The sequence below is a fragment of the Strigops habroptila genome, chromosome 8, assembly GCF_004027225.2.
Source record: "Strigops habroptila isolate Jane chromosome 8, bStrHab1.2.pri, whole genome shotgun sequence".
Classification (NCBI taxonomy): Eukaryota; Metazoa; Chordata; class Aves; order Psittaciformes; family Psittacidae; genus Strigops; species Strigops habroptila.
Window position 1 is genome coordinate 42172061 of NC_044284.2, and position 22401 is coordinate 42194461.

Here is a 22401-nt window from a genome sequence, read left to right on the forward strand (position 1 = left end):
CTAACGTACTGTGAAAAGCAACTTAATCTTTTGCTAGTTATAGGCTGGAGACTTCAGTATAATGACATCTGTTTGGACATGACTCTCTCTAGTCTGGTTTTGAGGTTACCTCAATAAATACTACCTCTGCTGTACCTAGAATGTTTGTAGACTGCCCTGGCCCCTGACTCATATGTCAAGAGCTATGTATTATGCACATGCTTTCTTTTTTCTCATATCCCAGGCTTGTTACATCGAACCAAACTGCACCCAACTCTTCATCTGTCTGTCACACATTGATCAAAGCACAGAATGCTGTTTTAAAAAGGAAATGCCATTGAGAGTACTATGCTTTCTGTTGTCCAAAAAAAAGCTGAAAAGGAACCTGGTGTGATTCAAAATGACAGGATGAAGTTACAAAGAGCCCATGTCACCTCTACCTCAAGTTCAAAGCACAGACACTAGAGAGGAAAGAGGTGCATGTCACTGACCGTATCCTCCTAGCCTGGTTTCTGCCACACAAGTATTCTGTGAAAGACCTTGTTCAGTGTCGATAACTATCATGTGAGTCATTTGCCATAGTGGTATAAGAGAAAATATTTCCAAATTTTCCTTAGGCGACATAGTCTAGTATTCTATGAAATATTGCCTTTATTTATATGGATACATCTCACAGACAGGAAAGCCAGCGAGCTCTAAAGAGAAGGTGAGAGGGTGGAAGATCAGCACAGCCAAGTGCATGAGGTGGCACACCGCAAGGTACAAAACACTATCATGGGTCCTGCCACATCATCGGTTGTTAGTATCTTCCTGCTGCATGCACTAAACTGAAATATAAACTGAAAAGAGGGAATGGCTTTAAGATGAAAGAGGGTAGATTTAGACTAGATACTAGGATGAAATTCTTCACTATGAGCATGGTGAGACATTGGCACAGGTTGCCCAGAGAAGTTGTGGATGCCCCATTCCTTGCCAGGCTGCACAGAGCCTTGAGCAACCTGGTCTAGTGGAAAGTGTCCCTACCCATGGCAGAGGGGTTGGAACTAGATGATCTTAAGGTCCCTTCCAACCCTAACCACTCTATGATGATTCTATGATATCCGTCCTTAATTTCATCCCTGTCTCTCTGATGCCTCCTGCTCCCACTGGACTCCTGTTGCATATGACCAGGTTCTGCTCTCAGTTCTCCCCCAATGCTGCAGGAAACTCTCAGGGCTCAGAGGCGGTGCCAGGACTTTCTTGTGGCACAGAGGGTGCTTAGCTGCAACTTTCAGTGATGGCCTAACTCATTGCACAACCAGCTGCACGCATGTGGCTTTTGTGTTTCCTTGTATGCAAATGTCACTGGGGTTTGTTTGCTGTCTCATCTCACACCCTCGCTTATTACTTGCTGCTGCCTTTTCTGAACTATGTTTTGTCACCCTCTTTCTGAATGGAGTGTTTAATTTAAGGGCAATGGCAGGGCTTTTTACCTTCCTTATTTTCCACTCAGCTTTGCATATCTGCATCACTCTTCATTGACAGCAAACTTCTCTGTTAGATAAGGACAGCTACAAACCCGCCCTTCCTTTCCTGCCCTGTTTCCTTGTCTGTATTTTTGCTTTCTAGGTCTCCTTGCCCCATTACAACTTCTGGATTTGGTCTAGTTCTGTTGCTCCAGGTGCAGCTGCCAGAACCTTGATAAAAGTCAATTAGTCTCTTTGCTAAATTCGTGCCATTATTTCACTGTTCCTGTTACTGTCCTTCTTAGTCTCATCCCATCTGTGAATATTTTACACATGCACAGCAACACAAGATTTACCTCCCCGATTCCAGCCCTTTGAATCACTGAACACAGTACTCCACTGCTGACTGCATGACGAGTGCATGGGCCAGCAACGAACCCTGGAAAAAGGCAGCAACCATATTTGTAAATATCTGATCCCAGAAAACACCTCCTGCTGCTGCGTGGGATATTCATGCCATTGGCAAATTAACCCAGAGTGCAACTTTAGAAACCAGGAAAGGCTGCTCCAAGTCAACCCCTTTGTGACTTTGTGAGGAATATGTTTATCAAAAACAGGTGTCTCACACATCTTACTCTGGAAGCAGCCTTGGAGCAGCTCAGAAGGACCTGTGTGGAGCACCACTGCCCAGCCAGACACAGGGAGGGCTGTGCTGGCAGCAGGAACCCCACTGCAGGCCCAGCGCTGCGCCTGGGCACCACCAGCACAGGCGTGTGGGACTCAGCGCCGCGGTAGGAGGCCGACTCCCTCGGCTGCAAGGACAGCGTCTGGTCCCGGCACCACTGCCCAAGAAGCGCCGCTCCCGCGGCCTCCCGCCCGAAACGCCACGACAGCACCCAACCCCCCCGCCCCCAGCAACCACGCGGGGCCCCGCCACCACCATTAAAAGCCGCCTCGTCCAATCAGAGCAGCGCCTGCCGGCACTTGCCCCGCCCCTCGCTCTTCCCGCGCTGCCCTCCCAGCGCCGTGTCGATTGGCCGCCGGCGGCTCCCGGAAGCGCGAACGCTAGCTTCCGGCCGTTGCTAGGCGACGTGCCCCAGTAGCTTCCGGGTGGCGGGGTGTGTTTCCGGGAGCGCGGTGGCGCTGCTGGGGCGGGGGGGGTGGTGGTGGTGGTACCACCATGAGCACCATGTTCGCTGACACCCTCCTCATCGTTTTCATCTCCGTGTGTACCGCGCTGCTGGCCGAGGGTGAGTGCTGGCCCGCCGCGGAGCGGGCTGCGGCCCCGCTTCCTCAGCAGGCTGCGGGGGCCTGTCCCGGCTGGGCTCTGGCGGAGTGGGGAGGCCCTGGGATCGATCCTGGCCCGGTGGCCCCGTCGGCTGGAGGCCCGAGCGGCTCGGGGGTGGCCCGGAGGGGGCTGGCAGGGGGCTGCTGCTCCTCGCCTGTGCCGCGCCGCCGCTGAGCGCTGGGAGGGAGCGGTTAAAGGGCGGAACGAAACAGAAGGGAAGGGAGAGCGTGTTTCGAGAGAAGAGCAGGGCCGTGAGAGTGAGCAACAGGTTCGGTTATTCAGGGCCACCGGAGGCCTGGTTGTTGGAGGGCGGCATAGGCACCCCCGGGGCTGGCAGCGAAGAACTCTACAACAAAACCGACCTGTGATGCAGAGCAGTGGGAATTGGGTTTGTTTCCTCCAGGAGGAGGAAGGCAAGGAGAGGATGGATTAACAGTTCTTAGTGTGCCTGAAAGAGGACAGCGGTGGTTTTCTGTAGCTGTCATGGGAAGGATGTGAAGAAATTGCCTGAACTTGAAATGATGGTGACTTTCTACTTGAAAAGGCTTTTTAAATGGTAGGGTGTTGAAATAGATGCAGCTTTTTAAGGGTGGGTTGCATAGGTACTTTTTGGGGTAATCAAAGTCAGAGGCTGCTCTCTCTTTCAGGCACTGAGCTATATCACCATATCTCCTTCATCCCAGAGCTGCAAGACACTACCTTTAGGCATTCAAGTGCAGGGAGAGTACCAGGTGAAATGCAATACTTGCTTTTTTAGGAGCTCTACTGCATTGCATTTGAGTTAGATGGCGTACACATCCTTTGCTTTTCACAGCATAAAGCTGTGTCCACCTCAGGTGTCTCAGGAACTTCTCTGCAGCTGGTGATCCCTGGGACTCAGAAGCACAGCCCTGTTGGCTCTTTTTTTACCACTGCTTGTGGTACAACTTGTTTCGATCATGTTTGAGTGCAAGGATTTTGACTGGAGAATCTCTTGAGGTCTGTTTAGCCTAATATCTCTGTTTGCCTTTTCAAAACGTGGTATTGCTAACAGGCAGGTCCTGGTAGGAGTGGGAGTTAATCCTCAGGCCTTAACTAGGTGCTATGAAAATGCAGAGCAGAAAGATGTTGTTTGTCTTAATCAACTCCTGGTTTTAAGATGAGCAACAGCTGGTAAATATGAGCATGAAGAAACTGAATGAGTCCCAAGGAACAGCAGTGCTCAGTAAGATGGCTGGTAACTGGTAAAGACATTTATTTTATAGGCACCATTGCTACATGGAACTTGAGAAGGGGATTTGAAGGAAGGTGATGAATCAGCTTACTGGTGCTTTGTGCTATCTTGGCTGTATTATAATGTGGGTTTGTAGATGTCATGTAGACATGACTTTTTTTTGCATATCTATTTGCAAACTTGTATTCCTATTATTGCAAGAAGTCGTTATTTACTTAGTAACTTGCTGAGTATTTGTTTCAGGTATAACTTGGGTGCTGGTGTACCGCACAGACAAATACAAGAGATTAAAGGCTGAAGTGGAAAAACAGAGCAAGAAATGTAAGTACTTTTCAGACACTAGAGAATGTATTGTTATTCCTGTTACATTCTGCTTTAGCAGATGTCAAGTTGAATAGAGTCTGTGCTCTGAGAAATACTTGTTGCTTTTTCTGCTGAGTGACAGAACTTTCTTCAGCTTGGTTTTCATAGCAGCCTAATTTTACAAGCTACACAAATCTGTACTGAAGGGACTTATTTCTGTACTTAATTCTTGTCTTTTGCTGGAGGGAGGGTTAGTATGAAGACCTGTGGTATTGTCTGAATTGCCTCTCCTCTTAATGGAGGATAGGAGAGAGTAAGAGATCAGTACTGGCATCTTCTTTTCTGAACATGCGTAGCCACTGTTTGTATATGTAGGTTCCTTTAGAAGCTTGAAATCAGTTCAAAGATGCAGTTTCTGCTTTTCAAGAGCAATCGAGAATTTGAGATCTGAGGTGAGAAAGAACCAGGGTTGAATAATGAATACCATGAGAGGAAGGCATTGTATGTAAAGACTGAAAGTGGTGATTAATGGTGGAGAATGAGTAAAGACAAAGCCATGATAGAAAGGTTTGGGCTATCAGCTGATATAAAAATAAGTTATTGTAGTGTGAACTGGAAACATAGAATTGAATAGGAAAAAAGTCCCAGGCTGCTTCCATAGAGAAGAGATCTGAGAGGCCTGGGAGTGGCTGAAAAAAGAAGGCAGGAAGGGGCAAAAGGAGCTGAGGGTGAGAAGTCAGAAGATATGTGTCGGATATTAAGAGTAATGGTAAACAGGAGGGTCTGAGCATGGAGTGTTTCAATGGACCTGCTTGTATCAGAAGCCAAGGAGCAGAGAAGAAATTCAGCTGATCTTTCAAACTCAACTGTATGCACCCTACACAAGTTGCAGCACACAACAACTGGGGCCAAACGTGGGCTGGTTTTACCTTAGAGACATTTTGCCATGGTGTCAGTGCTCTTAGTGCTGCGTGAGAGAACAATATCATCAAAGCATGCTTTTCCCAGTCTAGCTTATTCCAGCCTTCCCCTGAGCAAAGTAAACCAAAGAATTGAAGTATAGTCATGTTTGTGTCACAGCTCCTAAATTAGGGCCTTTTGTCATCACAGCAATCTTGGATGAGGATTGCATCTCTGTCTCACTTTATTCCCACTTGGCTGACAAAAATGTGTAGGATAGAATTGCACCTAGAAGAGCAAGTTAGAGAAGTAATTGAAATCCAGCTGAAAACTTTGAGTTAATGTCCTTGCGTGTTTGTGCTGTAGAACTCCAAAAGCTGTTCGCAGGGCTTGCTCTCTAGAGCTTAATGATTGCTGTAAGAGTTTAATGCTCTGTGTTTTTATAGCTCTCCTGGTATCTAGGCTATAATCTATGAAGGGAAAGATGTGAGATTCATGCATCTCAATTAGTTTCTAACATCCTTGTTTGATTTCCCCATCCCCAATAAAAAAATAATTAAAAAAAAAAGGCAAAACTGAATAAGGAGTCACTAGAAATGCATTGTTTGGTTTTTTGGTGGTTTGTTTCCCCCCCCACGCCCTTATGCTAAGGACCGCTGGCTGACCTGATGGCTTACAGACAATGTGCAAAGTAGACTACTTGAGCCACACCTTTCAACTGTTATCTAACACATCTGAAACAGGAAAAAACACATTTGAGATCTTTAAGCTCTCCCATGAGAGTCCCAGCAGTCCTTAGGATTTGCAAAAACAAATAGGCCAAGTAGTGTGCTCAAGCAGAGGTTGTTAATCGTGGTTCTTCATTTCATCTCTTCCTGTCCCCTCGCTTCTATTGAAAGTCACAGCATTGTCTGAAACTGCTGCAGAGATCATAGTAAGCGTTCTGGGGTAAATGCAGTAAATTTGCAAGGCTGAAGGCTACCTTTAGAATTGCTGCTGTGTTGTATATGTTCCCAGGGACAGGCTCATGAGACTGCCTGTCAGTTACTTGTTCTGCTTGAACCCTAAGGGAATTAGGGCTGTAGAATTCCTCGGGGTTATCTAAAGTGACGCTGTGGTGTAGAAGAGCCTTTCATTAGGGCTGAGAGTAGATAGGCCTGAAGAGAGTCAGTGTTCTCCAGTTGGGTTTAGAGTTGGAGGACATGGGTTTATGTGGACTAGGGTTGGGACAGACTGACTGATCAGGATTCCCTAGTTGGATCTGGAACAAGGAAGGTTATGGAGAGAGTATTCTGTGAGTACTGGGTGTGCTGTGTCATCTGGCACCTCTCTCCAGCATTCTCTCTGAGCAGACCTCCCTGTTTTTTCCCCTTGTGCTAGTCTGCCCATCAGAGATATGCTTGTTCTTTGGAAAAAACAATTGTGTCTTACTACATTAGCATGGAAAAGGTGATTTTAGGTATCTTGTCTGGGCTACTGTGGTTTTCTTAGAATTTGTGACTGACTCACAGACATTTCTGAAGGCAGCACTACAAATCCTTGTGTGACTTGGAAGGCTGTCTGTCTTTATTTCACCCATGCTTAGAAATAAAGTCTAGCAGGCCCGTGCTGAGCTAGTACTCCATACAGGAGAAGGGTCCTAATGCTGAGGTCTCTAAGCTGATTCTGTGAGCTAACAGGGAGCCAGGACTATTTGGTAGAATAGATATGGTACAGATATGGTACAGATATCTACAGAATAGATATGCTCTCTGTTGCTAGACCCTAGTCATGCTTTATCATCCTCACATCTTGTAGTACTCTTGTAATAGCTCGTAAATGAAAATGTCTCTTACTTCCTGGAAAAGCTTTTGCTGTCAGCAGAGCACTTGCAGATGAGCAGCCCATTTATTGTGTTGTATGTTCACTATTCTGGCTTTATGTTAGGCCTTTTTGCTGCATTGGTTGTCATTTGCTGATGGTTTGTGACTGTCCAATTCAGGGTTTTAGTAACCTTGAGCTTAGGCTTCTGCTTTAAAATATCAGAAATGCTTCACTACTAATTAATTGAAGAATGGAGAGGCTGAGTCTGGCTACTTGGACAGCATTTCCCCTGAGAATGCCTGCTTGTGAAGAAGGGATGTATGAGAACACAGTCTTTCCTGTATTCTGCTTCCCACTGCAGATAATTGGGAGCAGAGCTTGCCACAAAGCTCTTTTCATTAGACTTGCTGAATCAAAAGTACTGTCTAGTACTAATGACAAATCAGCAAGGGTCATTTGAGCCAAAATTGTCTCCAGACTGCTCAGTTAACAATGTAGTGGGCTCTTGATGGAGTTCAAAATTATCCCTTTAAATATTCTGGTATCTCATCCAGCACTTTGAAATGTTGTTATTAAGTGTTTGGTGGGGTCAGCCTTGAAGGTTTATAAATCGTTGATGATGAATATGTTTTTAGTCATGCCCACCTTTGTTTTGTGCCCCTGTTCTCTAACGAAATAGAATACTTTGTTCGGTGTGTGGAAAAGGAGTGGTGATATCCCTACACAGAAATGACAGTGTATCTTTCTTTTCACATGACAGTGGAAAAGAAGAAGGAAACAATAACTGAATCAGCAGGCCGACAGCAGAAAAAGAAAATAGGTAAGACTGGGAAAGGAGTGCGGTGCCCCAAGAGTAGGGGAAAGTTGGGAAACTTATGGAAATGATTATCCTTTCCTTCCTTTCAAAACTATTTATTTAAAGCGGTACTAAAGCTAGTTCTTGGCCTCATGACTGGAATATGAACACTTTTGCCTTACGCTTTCAAAACGGGAGACGTCTAACCTCCTGATGGTGTTAGTCAAACGCAAAGAAGGGCAACATCCCTGAGAGGAGCAGCATTTCTTGCTCAGCTGGTTGCCTTTCTCTCCAATTTGAGTCTTTATATCCATGATTATTACTAACTTCTGTTGTCAAAGCTCTTTGCTGCAGTGCTCTGTCAGCTTGCAATAGCTCCATGACTGTATGAATGTGATTTTTGAATCTTTTTTTTTCTCATTTGAACACTTCACAGCTGAAGGTGTTTGCATGATGACTGCAACTACACTAGATTTATTGCAAGTATGATAAATTAATTTTGCTCAATTTTAGGTAGTGAAATATTTTTTCTATTTTTTTTTGTTGGGTTTTTTTTTTTTCAATTGTAAATAAATTTAAGTCTTTTTCGTTTAAGGTAACTCTAAGTACTGAACTACATAATAACAACATGGTAGATGTTTAGTGGCTGTGAGCTTTAGAAAGTTCTGTTACCTGCAGGACTCTAAAGTAAAGCGTGCAGCAAAGGTCAGTTATTACAGAAATTGTAGCAGGAACACTTCTGAGAGCTCCTGGGAGTTGGTTTCCTCATTCCTCTGTAACACCAGGTAGCTGGATTAGTCATTTGATCTGTACAAAGCTTGGGAATAATTATAAACATATCTTCAAACAGTTTTTCCAAGGTATAAAACCTGTTATCATTAGACTCCTGAAGGGACAGGAGCCAAAATTCTTCCTCTTGTGCATTTTCAGTTCTTAATCTTGAATAATCTTTGCATGAGATGAGTACCACTTAGTGGATATGTCAACTTCACTATGTTACGTGCTTTTCTTAGCTATGGTCACTTTTGCATGTGTGGCAATGACTTTTTTGCAGGGCACCATCCAAGCTCTTTTCCTAGCAGAGAATATTTTACTTGTGCTTGGACTAAACTAATAAACAGAATCTGAGGAATTCAGATACTCCACCAATTTTTTTCCTACACTGAAATAATCTTGTTTTGCAAACGAAAAACAAAGCACAAAGGGACTAACAACAGAACTTAGGAAATGACCACTGATTCTGCTTGCTGTGATGCTGCTGGGCAAGCCTGAGATACTGAGGCTGATTTTTTGATTTTTTTTTTTTTTTTTTTTGCAAGTGCTGTATAACTTCAGTGTCTCATTTGTTTTCAGGCAAAGCTGAATTCTTAGTGTTTCTGAAAAATAAGGCACTAAATGTCAAGCTGGACATCCAGAAAATGACTCTTACAGCTGTTAAGTGGTTTGGAAATCTCTGATCCCAGTAACTTACTGGATGTCAAATCATCCTGCAAGATGTAGCATAGTTGTAACAGCAGATTTACTTGTGCTGGAGTTCCTTTAAATTCTACCATTCTAGGTAAAAAAAAGAGAAAAAAAAAAAAGAGCTGAGGCTTTACAGCTAAGTCACAGCCATGTACAGATCTACCTCAGTTGCCATCTGTTCTGTGCACAGAATATGGCAGGAGGTGTGTGTATGATATTACTTGGTTACGTAAGGGATGAATCATGCATATGGGCAAGGAGGTAGGGTGAAAGTTGCATGGGAAGGCTTAACTTGGTGTTCCCTACTTATCAAACTTTTTATGTTTAAGCGTAAAATGAACCAACTTCAGTCACGTTGTGTCCAAATCACCTTTCACACTGCCGGAACAGGACACCTTTAGCATCATGGTGCAGCCTTCTGTCATTTCAGCTGAAGGAGTGTATTTATTAGCTTAAACTTTGCTACTGCTTTCTGCATCCATGTGCCCCTAGCAGAAAAGACAGTGATATTCCCAGGAGTCCCCAATTGCTGGGTAGACAGCAAAACAAAACCAAACAAAATCCAACACCACCACCCCCCACCCCCCAAAAAAAAAAAAAGCTGGCAAATAAGGTTATTGCTGAATCCATGTATCCTTGTTGTTTGTGTTCCAGTGAGCAGAATAAGGCGGCTTTGGACTCCGGGGTGCTGCTTGCTGGCCCACTCTTCTTTCTCTGTGCCTCTACCCAGCTCTATAGCAAAGTACTTAAAGGCTGCTTATGTATGACTTGGGCAGAAATAGATTATTTATGTAAGGTGGTAGGGCGCCTGAAGCCTATTTGTTTAGAACTTGTAGAAATGGGTGAGAAACATGTCGGGTATATTGGGAGACTGTGGCTGTATTCTTTATCCCTATGTAACCTTTAACCCATCTAAATAGATGATTAGTTATGTAGCAGAGGGGGGGAAAAAACAAGTATTGTTGCCAAATGTGATTCCTAAAGAGCTGGCCTGCAATTGCTGAAATGTCCCAGCACAAAACTCCCCACCTGGATCAGGAAGCAGATGTCTGGAAAGTTCCTGGCAGAGTGGATGGTATGTAGGTAGGAGCAATTGAAAATAGCAATGAGGATTCTAAGAAATTGAGTAGGGGTGTTTTCATAATGCTTACTGGGCATCCACGTATTTAGCAGGGGCTTAAAAGATAACTGGACTTCTGTGCTGTGGCTCTCTTGTCCTGTGGATCCCTATTGAAGTTGGAGTACAACTTGCATGCTGGATAGCCCTTGACAGCCCTTCTGTATTCCCTCTCTCTTTGCTCATGCTGTTCTTCGTTGTTCACATGTCTGCTTCAGCTAGGTATTGCTTCCAAGCCCTGGCTGCCCCTCTGGATCCTCAGTTTGAGAGGAGCACAGGGGACAAGGGATGATGGGAACATGGGACAAGAAAGGTGACAGATGGTAAATAATGTGCAAAGCCAGAGCAGTCCTCCACCGAGGGGCATGGAAAATGCCCTCTCAGAAAATTGGGCATCTTTGAAGCTTCTGGTGACTTAAGGACAGACTAAATTTCCAAAGTAGTGTTTCAAAGTATGCTCTGCAAAACACAGTGATACACACATTACTGAAATTCATGTAGAAAGTATCTTTTTGGATAATCTTCTAGGTGTGACTAGGGTTGAAAATTCATTACTAAGACCAGGAGGATATTAGCGTTGCTGAGGCGTGGCTCCCAGCTCTGTGTATGGTTTCCAAAATGAAGTCCTTACTTTGTATAATGTATTTATAATGGTGAGCCCAGCATGCAGCAAATTGAGACTGATCTTTTTCAGAAAAGTGACATAGAGGCACTGTCTCTGTTTTCTGGCAACATTGTTCAGGCTCCTGTGTTGGTTGAGTTAGCAAATTCGACATGCGCTGCATTTCTTTCAAAAGTGCTGAATGTGTGATTCTAGCCACCACCTCCTCTTTTGTGGCTGCTTTGCTGCATGTGTCTATAGTGGAGAAGCAGTTGGCTATGTACAATTTTTCACTTTTACTGGCTGGCATAGAAAGCTGGAGTTGGTTTTGGAAGTGGTGTTTGTTTGGAGAGCCAGAAAGGTTAAGTCTTCCTGGAAATGAAAACATTCTGTTTTCTAAGTTGGTAAAATTGGTAAGTGTTTGTTGGTTTTCTTTTTCCAGAGAGACAAGAAGAAAAACTGAAGAATAACAACAGGGACTTGTCAATGGTAAGACAATTAAAGCAAGTTCTTAACTGCTGAAGATTTCGGTGAGCTTTCCAACAGAAAGACTTTATTCCGTTGGCAGACATAGCAGCTTGTCCTCCTGAAAAGTCCTTCTGGATTGTTTTCTAATAGCTGCGGGTTTTAGTATGAGCCACAGAGTTCTCCAGAAGTTACTTCTTCATCTCATGCCCAACCTTAGCTATGTTCACCTTTAAAAGTCTTCGTGATGTTTTCAAAGTAGAATTAATTTGTCTGACTTCCTCTTTTAAGTTCTGTCTTGATAATGATTCCCTGCTGATTGGCTATATAGGCTTAAGGGGAAAAAACAACCTGTGGAAGGTTACAGGACAGTTCTTGAGCACTTTTTTTTCCCCCCTGAAGCAGCTCTTCACATCAGTGGTCCACTGTGGCTGCCTTTGTACCCAGCTGTTGACCAAACTTCTCTTGGAAGTTCTCCGGTCACTTTTACAATCACTCTGGCCTTCTGGGTCATATGTTTTCCTTCTGTATTCCGGTGATGCTGTACAAAGCCTATTCTTAAGGGTGTGAGCTCATAATCCCTTAGTGTAGGCCTCTTTTGATTATTTCTGACCTTTCTGCTTGCAGGTTCGGATGAAATCCATGTTTGCCATTGGCTTCTGCTTCACTGCCTTGATGGGAATGTTTAATTCCATGTAAGTATTGACTTTCTGGATTTTTCTTCAATTTTCATAGTGAATATATTCTCCACCTTCTATCACCTGAAGTATTACAGTGATAGAGTCCATCCAAGAACCATAACTAATCTGTATAAAATGGATCAATATTTCATATGAAGATGCGGTTCTTTTGTCACCCACACACACATTCTGCTCAACAGGGAACACTGCATCAAATTGAACAAATTGCGTTAGATCTAGGCACAACTCTAACGTCCTTTCTGTGTGGGAACATCTTGTTTAGGGCAACTTTGGTAAATGTCAGGTAAGCAGCTACAGGCATCAGCTTCTTTGGCTTTGCTGTAATAGTGTGACCAAAGAATGCTCTTGCAAGCAAAACTGGGTCAGCTCCCTTGCACTTAGAAATGAGTTGTAACTGCAGAATTCATTGTTGCCCTACTTAAGGTGATCAGTCAAGGTAGTAACAGGTCCAGGCATGGGCTCTAATCTTCCTTTGCTTTACAAATGACCTCGGATGGGTCTAGTTTAAAAAAAAAACAAACAAACAAAAACACAACAAAAAAACAAACAAACCAACCAAACAAAAAAACCCAGCAAAACCCAAACCCCCAAAAAACCCCCAAAAAACAAAACCCAAAAAGCAACAAAAAAAACCCCAAAACAAAAGCGGGGGGGAGGGGGATCAGAAAAAAAAACCCCCAAAATACCCTCCAAACAAAAAAACAACTGAACAAAGACAAAAATGCCCAAACTGGTTTTCATAGCTTATAGACAGCTTTGTTTGAGATATGCAAAACTGAAAGATTGTGCTTGACTTTCAAAACTTGATTCGGTCTTGAAATGCAGGCTTCCCATTGTCTGATAAATCTGAAGGTGACATGAATATAATTATTATAATCTTTGGAAGGCTGTTTAGTATCCAGGCAGTATACTTGTCATGCCAGCAGGAATTTATGCTCTTGGGCACCAAAATCTTTGGCCTCTGTGCTGGCAGTCCCCAGGATACAGTCAACTGTTATTTTACTGCAGATCAGTGAGTGGGTAAATTGCAAACAGGGGGTAACATAATAACAGAAGTGGACTCTATTCAGGCTCTATTCAGCTGTGTGGACTCTATTCAGCTTAGTCAGGCTTCAGCATCTAGCATTCTCTGGAATGTTGTGAAACTGAGCAGAGGAACACAGCACTAAAGGACTTTAACATTTGGATACAGTCTTGAGTCATTGATGTCTCATTTTACTGCAGCCTTAAGAAGTTTAGGGATGAAGGTGCATTGTGAGTCATATGCCCAGCAACATAGCATCTAGGGGGGCAGGGATTTATAGTGCAGCACCTGAGACCTTGAGGTGCTTGCCTAGCTATTTGGGTGCAATACAAACACCAGCACCACTTCTGCCCCTGAAACAAACTGAAAAACAAACTAAAAAAACCCTCACCCTACTCTGCACACTTTCCTAGAGCAGAAGGAGACAGTTCAGAGTATGCTATGACTGACAAGTGTGACAGGGTTATAATTTCATTAAAAGGAGTAGTTGATTTACAAAGGAATTGATTTTGGTTAAATCCTGTGTGGCTCCTCCTTCAATAGATACTAACCTAAAAAAATCAGTTTATTATACAAAGTTTACTTGTCTTGTTCCTCTCTTTGAGGATTCCTACCTACAGAGACCATGATAGTAGACACAGAATTAACAGAAGCTTTTGGGTGTATCTTTCCTTTAACTATCTGTTTAGAGGGAACCTGAACATGAACAGCAGGAGTATCCAGAGAGAGCAGTGATTGTTCAAATTGAAATAGCTTTCTTGCTAACAGCTGAGGCTGTTGAATTAAAATCTGAAGATGTGGTTGTGTGGCCTTTGGGGCTAGATAGTTAAATTTCTGCTCCTGGTCTCAGTACAAGGTGATGTATTTGTATCTGAATGGCAGCTTTAGTGGGTTGTGCCTGCACAGTTTGAAGCTGACAGAATGGTTTCATGGAGCTGGTTGTCCCATACTATCATTTTCTTGGCATAGCATAAAGAGCAGCTGTTTGTCTCAGGAGGAGAGTACTTCAGTTATGAATTCAGTAGGCTCTTAACTTCCCTCTAGGAAGCTGCTACGGCCAGGTCATCCATGGAGGTGCTGTGGGTGTGGTATGAAAAGGAGGAAAAGGGTGGCTGACACCTGCAGTGGCTGTAGCCTCATTTGCTTGCCTTTCCTGTTCTTGAATGAGTTCATTTCTCTGGGGGACAAAAGGAGTTGGAATCACAAGGAAGTAGCATGATGTGCTGCCCTTTGGACAAGTACTATGCAGACACTGCTACTCTGTGGCTAGGCACCTCACCTTTGTCAAGTGCCAGCTTAGCCAAAGTGGAAATTACTGTGATGACTGGCTCTCTTTCTCAGAGTGCCAGTAGTAATAGAGCAGCAGAGTGGATCATGGTGGAAGGATATGTAAATATCAAGAAGGCTGGTTTAAACCCGAAGTGCAGGATACTGTGTTGAAGATGAGCAGCTGAATAATTGTTGTGGCTTAAAAGGCATACTAGGGCAGCGAAATCTGTAGTGGTGGTGGCCTCCAAGCAAATGGGATTTCTTCTGGAAGAGAAATTAGCTTCTGTGTGTTTCAGTTTTTTCTTGTCAGAAACTTCTTAATGCAATCAGTTCTCTGTCTTACTCTAGGAGTTGTGCATTTCATAACTGTGGAAACCTGCTGGAATTGAAAGCAGGTACCTCAGGGTGCTACTGCTGAAATACTTGTCATTCTCACAGCAGGAATAACGCAGAATTTTAAGCCACTGGGGGGATGTTACAGGGAGATAAACATCCGTTCCTGGCTCTTTTGCCAAACTGCCTGTGAGATGTAAACAAAGTTGGTGTGTGTTTGAGCCGTAGCTGTGTGACTGCATCTCCACAGGAAAGAAGGCTCATTTAGGATATCTTGAAACAAGAAACACCTGTTAGAAAATCAGCACATGCAGAGGAAATAACATCCAAATATGCACATGCTGATGGGGCATCATACACATTTACTTCAAAAGATTGAGTCTGGGTTGGGGGAAATTTTTGGAACTGGCCAGAATTCATACTCTGTCTGATGTCCTGGAATGTGGACCTGGAGGAGTTCCAGGAGCAGGACAGACTGCTTGGAATATGCGGTATCATCCTGCCTCTGCACTGTCTTTATCTTCAGAGCTAATGCAGAGAAAACTATTGGTGTTAAAAAGCATTCTGTTGATGGCTCTCTTAAGCATTCTTCCTGTGCTAAGAAGCATAGTTGCTCTAGGAAAGGAAAAGATGTCTTTGTCTTACAGTCTGCTTATAGAAAGTGCTCTTGCTTAAAGCAAAGAGTCTGTTGTCTTGCAGTAAGTGCAATACAGCAGGGTGATAGTCATCCATCTTTTATTCAAGTTTTGGGAAGTGATCTGCTAAATTCTACTTTTAAATAAAATGCAGCAGTAAACTGCAGAACACCAACTAAGAGTTTATGAACCAACATCTTGTCCATCTGATTACTTAAATCACTTTGAAACACTGACTATGGCAAACCTGTTATTGAGTGAAGCCTACTTAGCTTGTGGATGAATGGGTGTGCAGGGCTTTATGACAGAGGTTTATTTAGCTTATTTATACACTTTATATATAAGTGTATATAAAGGTGGTCTGGAGAAGGCAATGTGACTTTTTAGCCTTCCATGTGGTCTTACCTGCCTGTTGAAGATGCTCACTTATTCTTTCTATAGCCAAAGGCTCTTCTACTGTCCCCAGTTTTGATCCAGTGCGCTCTTTTCCAGATTTGATGGCCGAGTGGTGGCAAAGCTTCCATTTATTCCCCTCTCCTACATCCAAGGTCTCTCCCACCGCAACCTTCTGGGTGAAGATTATACTGACTGTTCCTTTATCTTCCTCTACATTCTCTGTACAATGTCAATCAGACAGGTGAGTACATTGCTGTGTCAATTGCATGCAAGGAAAGCACGTCTCAATCCATAAAGAGGAGTCTGTTACTATTGTTCAGTTTTGCCTGTATAATTTTTGATCTGTTTTGGGTTTCCGTGTTTGTTTATTCTCATACTTCATATCCAAAGCAATTCTAGGTTGGAATCAAAACAAGCCACTATCCTGGATGGATGTGGAAGACTCGACTGGAGGTTTACACCAGGGCGCTAGGACAGAGTTGGCAGAAATGGGTTCCTTCCTTGTGTGTGTTTGTCAGATAACTTTGCAGATTGCCATACCAAGAAATTGCCTCCATGAGCAGACAATCTAAGAACTGCTTCTTAGTAATAATGACTTTATAGTAATATGGGAAAAAAGAAGTGTAGTATCTTTAGGGGAAGCTTCCTTTGTGGCTTGAGGTTCTGTAAAGGTTAAATCAATCCACAAAGTTGCTGGGAAAGTGAGTTCTTTTGGGTTTGTCCTTCCTGTTTTTGCTGATTGCCTGATTTTTGGTTTGGTCCGTCCCCCCCGACTCCCCCCGAGTCTTAAGAACTTTACCTTTGGTGTCAAGTCTTTCCTAGTGTTAGGGATGTGATACAGAAAGGGAGTCTGGTATGATAAGCTAAGAGTAGGCTACACATAGTTCACCAGCAAAGCTAGTTAGTCCTATCTTTTCAAAAGAGCAGCATCAGTGAGGACAAGGGAGGTGCCTGCTCAGGAAGGTTCCTGAGCAGCTTAAGTGGCATAATGGCCAGTGAGGACAAGTGGATCTTCTGATTGCAACTGGACGTTTACTTCATTTTCCAAACTTCCCCACAGTGCTAGGGATAAGTTAATAGGCTCTGGGGGCTGGAGAATGCTGGTGAAACCAGCTGAAAATTATCTGGTTTTCTGTATTTATATTTCCTTTTTCTTTGATTTACTTCCTGAATTCTTGCTGTTTTTCTCTTTGACTGACTTGTTGCTTTTCATCAGAGGGTGCCAAGGGGCTTAGAAAGACTTAAAGGAGATATGTAGGAGGAAGTGACATGTTATGCCAGCTGCTGTGAGAAGTTTGGATGAGCTTGATGGAGCAGCTTGATAGTAGAGAGTTCCTTTAGTCACGAAGTGTGTCCTAGTGAACGTTGCTATTGGGTGCTTGTTTTAAAATGAATCTCTGTCTGGTCCTATGCGAAAGCAGATAACATTATAGAATAGTTGATGTTGAAAGGGTCAGCTAGAGGTCATCTGACTCACCCCTCACTCCAAGCAGGGGCCAACTTCAGAGTACCAAAGGCCAGGAGCTTCCTCATCTGGTTGCTGCAAGACAAATCTTGTTTCACTTCTCAGTGTGAGGGGGAGTGAAGGGAGCAGTGTTTGCGGCTTTGAAAGAAATCAGACCTTTTTAGCTCATGGGATCATCTTCCTGAATTCCTGGGATGCTGTGGTCTGATGCTGTTCGTTCAGGCAATCTAGTCTGGTGCTGCTCTGTGTTAACTGTTAATGGAAAGACCCTTCTTTGCAATGTTGCAGATTATTATGTGAAACTAGCACCGTCAGCAAGATTTTTCTGCACTCACTGGGTTGGTTGGGGAACTCCCTTGCTGAAATCCCCCATGGATTTTTTTTTTGTCCAAAAATACAATTCCTGTGGTTAGTTCTAGTCCTGGGCATTTCCTGATGTTTCCTATTGTGAAATCCGTAGATGGCATGAACTGAGTGGTGGTCCAGCCTGGCTCTGGGCAGAAATGCCAAGCTGTTTGCAGTGGGTTGGGCTTTCAAGAGAAATTCCAGGAAAAATTGCCCTTGTGCTTTTAGAGTTCATGTTCCTGGTCCTGCAGAGGATAGAAGTTACTTTATTGCTTTGGAGAAGGGTGTTTTTGCTCTGAAGTCTGCTTAGATTGCAGACTTCGTAGTGCTGCCTTATCTGTGTAATCATGGCTAACTATACCTGCAGTTCTCCAACTGCTAGGGCAACTGGGTTTCTTCCTTCCTGCTACATGGAGGGAAGAGCAGAGACCAGCCACAAAAGGGAGGTTTGTGCAAAAGGGAGGAACTGAAGCTGTGATTGCTGGCATCTGTTCTTGGCTTTATTACTATTTGAAAGAATTTGGGTGATAACAGCATTGGGAAGAGGACTTTGAAGGAGTGTGAGAGGCCAGGGGAGAGGGGAAGAAAGTAATTAAGGGCTTAAAATGGTTCCAAAGACTTGCTTTTGGTGTTTTTGATGACCTTAAAGCTGAAAGCTTTCTGACCCTTTGTGTTTCGCTGTGTGGAAAAGGAGAAATCTCACCTGCTCAGCTTTGAAACAGCTGTTAGCCCAAGGGAGGAGAACTGATGTGGGAGTTAGTGTCTGGCTTGATGCTGCTGGCACAAGAGGAGAAGGAGTGGACATGTACCAAAAGTCAGGGAACAGGTTGTGAACAAGCTAAGGAGACCATATATTCTTCAGCCTTTCCTTAATTCTTGGAGCTGCCTGTGAAAGGGTCAAGGGTAGAGAAGAGAGACGTACCTGTGGAACTCAGAAGTAGAGGAACTTGTGTATGTGAAAAAAAGTGACCTGGAGGAAAATTGAGGGGAGTACGTGAGCATAGGGAGAATAACTGGACGGTGATTAAAATTACATTAGTGGGTTGGGCAGTAGCAGCATCAGGCAGTCTCTTCATGCAGTCCTCAGGCATGTGGGGGTGATAAACTCTTCAAACACCGACTGGGAAGCTTGCTGCCTGTGACCTGGACAGCATCTCCTGAAATAGTCAACTCCTAGTGAGTAACTTCCTTTGCGCTGTTCCCAGCTCTCCCTGGCACGTAAATCCTGTCCCCTAGTTCCTCTTGCCTTCCTGTTTGGAGAGAGGAGGGTTGCTGGGAGAGGCCCTCCAAGGGTCCTTGAGCTATTGGGTTTCAGCTGGGAAAGGCCGCTGCTTGGCTGGGCAGGAGGCATAATGTCAGGGTTACATCCTCTGTCCCTGCTCCTGTTTCTGAGCTTCCAGCTTTCACCTGTGCTGTTTGTGAAGAGGGATATGTTGCTATTCCTTAGGCATTTGCTGGTCTTCATTTCCTTTTCACACATGCCTGAACTGTGGATTAGGCTCCTTCTCTCTGAAATGTGTTCCCAGTGGGAAGGGGAGCCAGCAATTATTCCTACTGCCAGGAGTGCGCTTTCCCACACAGCCTGGTCTTGGGGCAGGGAGACAATGGCTGCCTTGCTTTTGAGGCCCTTCTGCGTTTTGAGACAAAAGCAGAAACAGCTCCTGTCCTTCTTGCAGTCATTTGAGGAGAGATCAGAAGAACTTAGATGAGGAATTTGAATCCTTAAGTCTCGCAGTCTTCCCTCCTTACTCCTGAAGGTGATGGCCTTGTTTGGGTTGAAAGCAGACTCTGCAGACTGCCTTGTGCAACATGGCCCACAGGTTTCTACTGGACCTTGCCCCAGCCCTGGTGTTTCCAGCTGTGTAGAGTTCAGGATTGCTGACTTGCAAAACTTGCTTTGCAACTGGTGCAGGAGCCTAGCTGTCTTCCACAGAAAGGAGGGAGACAGCTATGGAAGGATAATGCTGGAGAGTTGACTGTGGTCTTGAATCCACGTACAGGCAAGCTGTCATTTCTCTTCCTCATGGAACTGTTCAAGCAGATGTATTAAGCTTTTTAGCACTACAGTTCTCCTTCTTTCTTGATACTTAAAGGAACAGGGAGGAGGCAGTGCACACTTCCCTTCTTCCATGGATGCTCTTCTAGGATCCCTAATGTTCTCCACAAGTGAGGCAGTACAAACCTGTTAGGATCCTGGTCCTGCCTGCTGCTGGCTCTGCAGCACCCTCTGGTGTTGCTGTATCTGTCCCTTACCTGCTTTTGGTTTCTAATTTCTGTCCAACTCTTGACTGAGTTGGAAGCTCCGAGTAGAGGAACCACACGAAGGAATCTCCCACAGTTAAATGCTCTAATATATATTCAGTTGCTGAATATCAACCAGTGGCTGATTGATGTATGCCATGGACTAGACCTGATGTAATTCTTCTGTAAGTGTTCCCCTCCTCTCCTTTACTTTCATGCTTGTGTGTGGGCTGAAACCTTCCTTTCCATAGTCTCCACCTGGAACAATTCCCATTTTTGGTTGGTTGGTTGATTTAGTTTGTTCTCCTTCCATGACCAAAAAGTTCAAGAACTCTGTGACCCTGCTATCTGACTTATCCTGACAGTTATTTTTGAGATGACACTTGGATTTGAAGAGAATCCTTCTTCCTCTTTTTGTTGTCTCAATAGCCGGGACTCAGCTGGTGACATGAGGAGGACGCAGTTGTTTTCTTCTTTCTCTTGTATTAGATGTCCCTGTCATGCCAGCACTGCATAAGCAGCATCTTCAGCTGCAGTTATTTACATGAAGGATGATACTGAAAAAACTTTTAGCTCTTTAAATTTTGCAACAGTGCAACTACAAAAGGAATTTCGCAAAAAGGGAGAAAAACATCAAATTTAAATCTCTTGTGAGTTTTTAGTTAATGCCTGCTACTTAAATCTTTCCTTGTTTGTTGTTATCTACTGAAACATCCTGCTCAGATGCAGATGAGGTCATCTTAATAGTCAGGTTTTGAGTTTTGCTACATATGCCCTGTTACTCTGCATGTCTCCACTGAACCATTGTTCAGTTTGCATCACTAGCATTCATGTTAATTCTTTGCCTAAGCTCCTGACTTGAACTTGGCACATGCTCTGGTTGCCATGTTGCTGACCCAAATTCTGGCTGCATTACGAGAGAGCCTTCCTCACCAGCTTGCAGACCCTCAGGCTCTGATGGCTGCTATCAACAGTGGTTTCTGGAACTTGTGAAAACTGAGCGCTGATTTGGTTCTGCCTCTGAGCAGATGTTAGGAACCTGTTCCTCTGTGTACACTGCAGTTAAGTTGCAAAGATAAATGTTGTAGGTTCATCTTAAACCAACCTATGTGCAAAGACGTTAACAAGGTATCTGCCAACTGACTGTGGTGTGTAGCCGGAGGTAGAAAAGAACCGTCATCCAAAATATGGATTTAATTTAATTTTATGGATTTAATTTAATCAGAAGGCATTTGTTGAGGTGGGGGAGAGTGGCACAGCTCTAACTGTAGCTGTTGTGGATGATGGCTGTCTGACTCTGTGCTAAGCTTTTTTGAATACATAAAGATAGAGGTCCAGTATATATTAGCAAGATTGGTAAGGCTGTGTGGGTAAGAACCTGAATCTCTTGAAACTAGTGGCAAGCTGTATTTGTAAGAGTTGGGATTTCTGCTTTGTCTCCTTTGTCACAGTCTGACACTATCCTGTTCTTCTGCTTTGTTCTTGCAGAATATCCAGAAGATGCTCGGTCTTGCTCCTTCCCGGGCTGCCACCAAGCAAGCAGGGGGCTTCCTTGGCCCACCGCCTCAGGCAGGAAAGTTCTCCTAAAGCACAGTTAACAGCCTTCATGGAAGGTCTGACCAGTGCACAAGACTGCCTTTGGGAGGTAACAAGATGGGATCCTGCACCAGGCTTCACAGGTCCAAAACCAGCCTATGCAGTATTTGCCGCAGTCTTGGAAACATCTTCCATTTGGAGTATTCTACCAGCAGTTTTTTGCTTATCAAACCAAGAAAGTTCTCAGAAGATGACTTGACCTTTTGTTTCTGGTGTTTCTGAGAAATAAATGGCATGGGCATGTTTATTTAGATGTCTCCTAATTGTGTGGCAGGACAAGTAGAAATACATTGATGTAGTGCAGTTGATTTAGTTTACAAAATGGAAATCAACTTGGTTGGCAAGAGTGGGGTCTGCAAAGTAGACAATTTGGAAAATTCAGAATGATCATGCTGTGAAGTGACTCTCTTGTTTTAGCCATACTGGCTATAGTCCTGTGTAGCAGGGAGCTGGACAAGTAGGTGTGCCCTTCACAAAACTTCCATCGTGGAGGGTGAGGTTTTTTTGTTGGCCCAGGTGACTGCAGGCAGCGGAACCTGCCCCTGTGCCAGCTGCTCTTGGAGGGTGCAGGTGTTTCTGGATGTACTGTCAGTATGTGTCTTCCTGGCAGAGTACAGCCCCATGGTGGTGGTTGTGGAGTTAGGTAGCTTCTGTAAAAGTTGCTTGCTTAGGCAGAATCTGCTCAATTACAGAAACAAACCTGACCTGCAGACTTGAGCAAACTGTTACATTATGTCAGTATCATTCGCTGCTACTCAACCCTTTATTGCCTAAGTGGTTATCACAGCAGCATTTTTGTTCATGCTCCTTAACTTCACTGCTAAACAGACTGATGATCAGTACATCTCTTAAAAAGCTTCTCTCTTGGGCCAGGAAGCTCTCCAGGCTGTCTCTAGCTTCGCCAAATAACTGGATCAATCTTGTTGGCTGGAACCTGCTCACCTTGTTTAAAAAGAGTGAATAAATCTTACTGTGGCTCAAGTTAGACTGACAGCTTTCCTGAAGCAGGCAGTACCTGAGGG

The 22401-nt window shown here is 44.0% G+C and overlaps 1 protein-coding gene across 1 annotated transcript; it reads left to right on the forward strand.

The window, feature by feature from the left end:
• Positions 1–2479: 2479 nt before the first annotated feature.
• TMCO1 (transmembrane and coiled-coil domains 1) lies at positions 2480–21626 on the forward strand. The gene is made up of 7 exons (XM_030495505.1): positions 2480–2674; positions 4169–4246; positions 7692–7751; positions 11352–11398; positions 12002–12069; positions 15829–15973; positions 21272–21626. Exons 1-7 carry the CDS (start codon positions 2605–2607, stop codon positions 21368–21370), a joined length of 567 nt encoding a protein of 188 aa, XP_030351365.1. The 5' UTR covers positions 2480–2604; the 3' UTR covers positions 21371–21626.
• Positions 21627–22401: the final 775 nt, after the last annotated feature.

What these genes read in the sequence shown, in the direction of transcription:
- TMCO1 (XM_030495505.1), top strand. Translation starts at nt 2,605, where the DNA reads ATGAGCACCATGTTCGCTGACACCCTCCTCATCGTTTTCATCTCCGTG. An exon ending in GGAAAAACAGAGCAAGAAAT is followed by an intron (nt 4,247 to 7,691) that starts GTAAGTACTTTT and finishes TTCACATGACAG; the next exon opens with TGGAAAAGAAGAAGGAAACA. An exon ending in ATGGGAATGTTTAATTCCAT is followed by an intron (nt 12,070 to 15,828) that starts GTAAGTATTGAC and finishes GCTCTTTTCCAG; the next exon opens with ATTTGATGGCCGAGTGGTGG.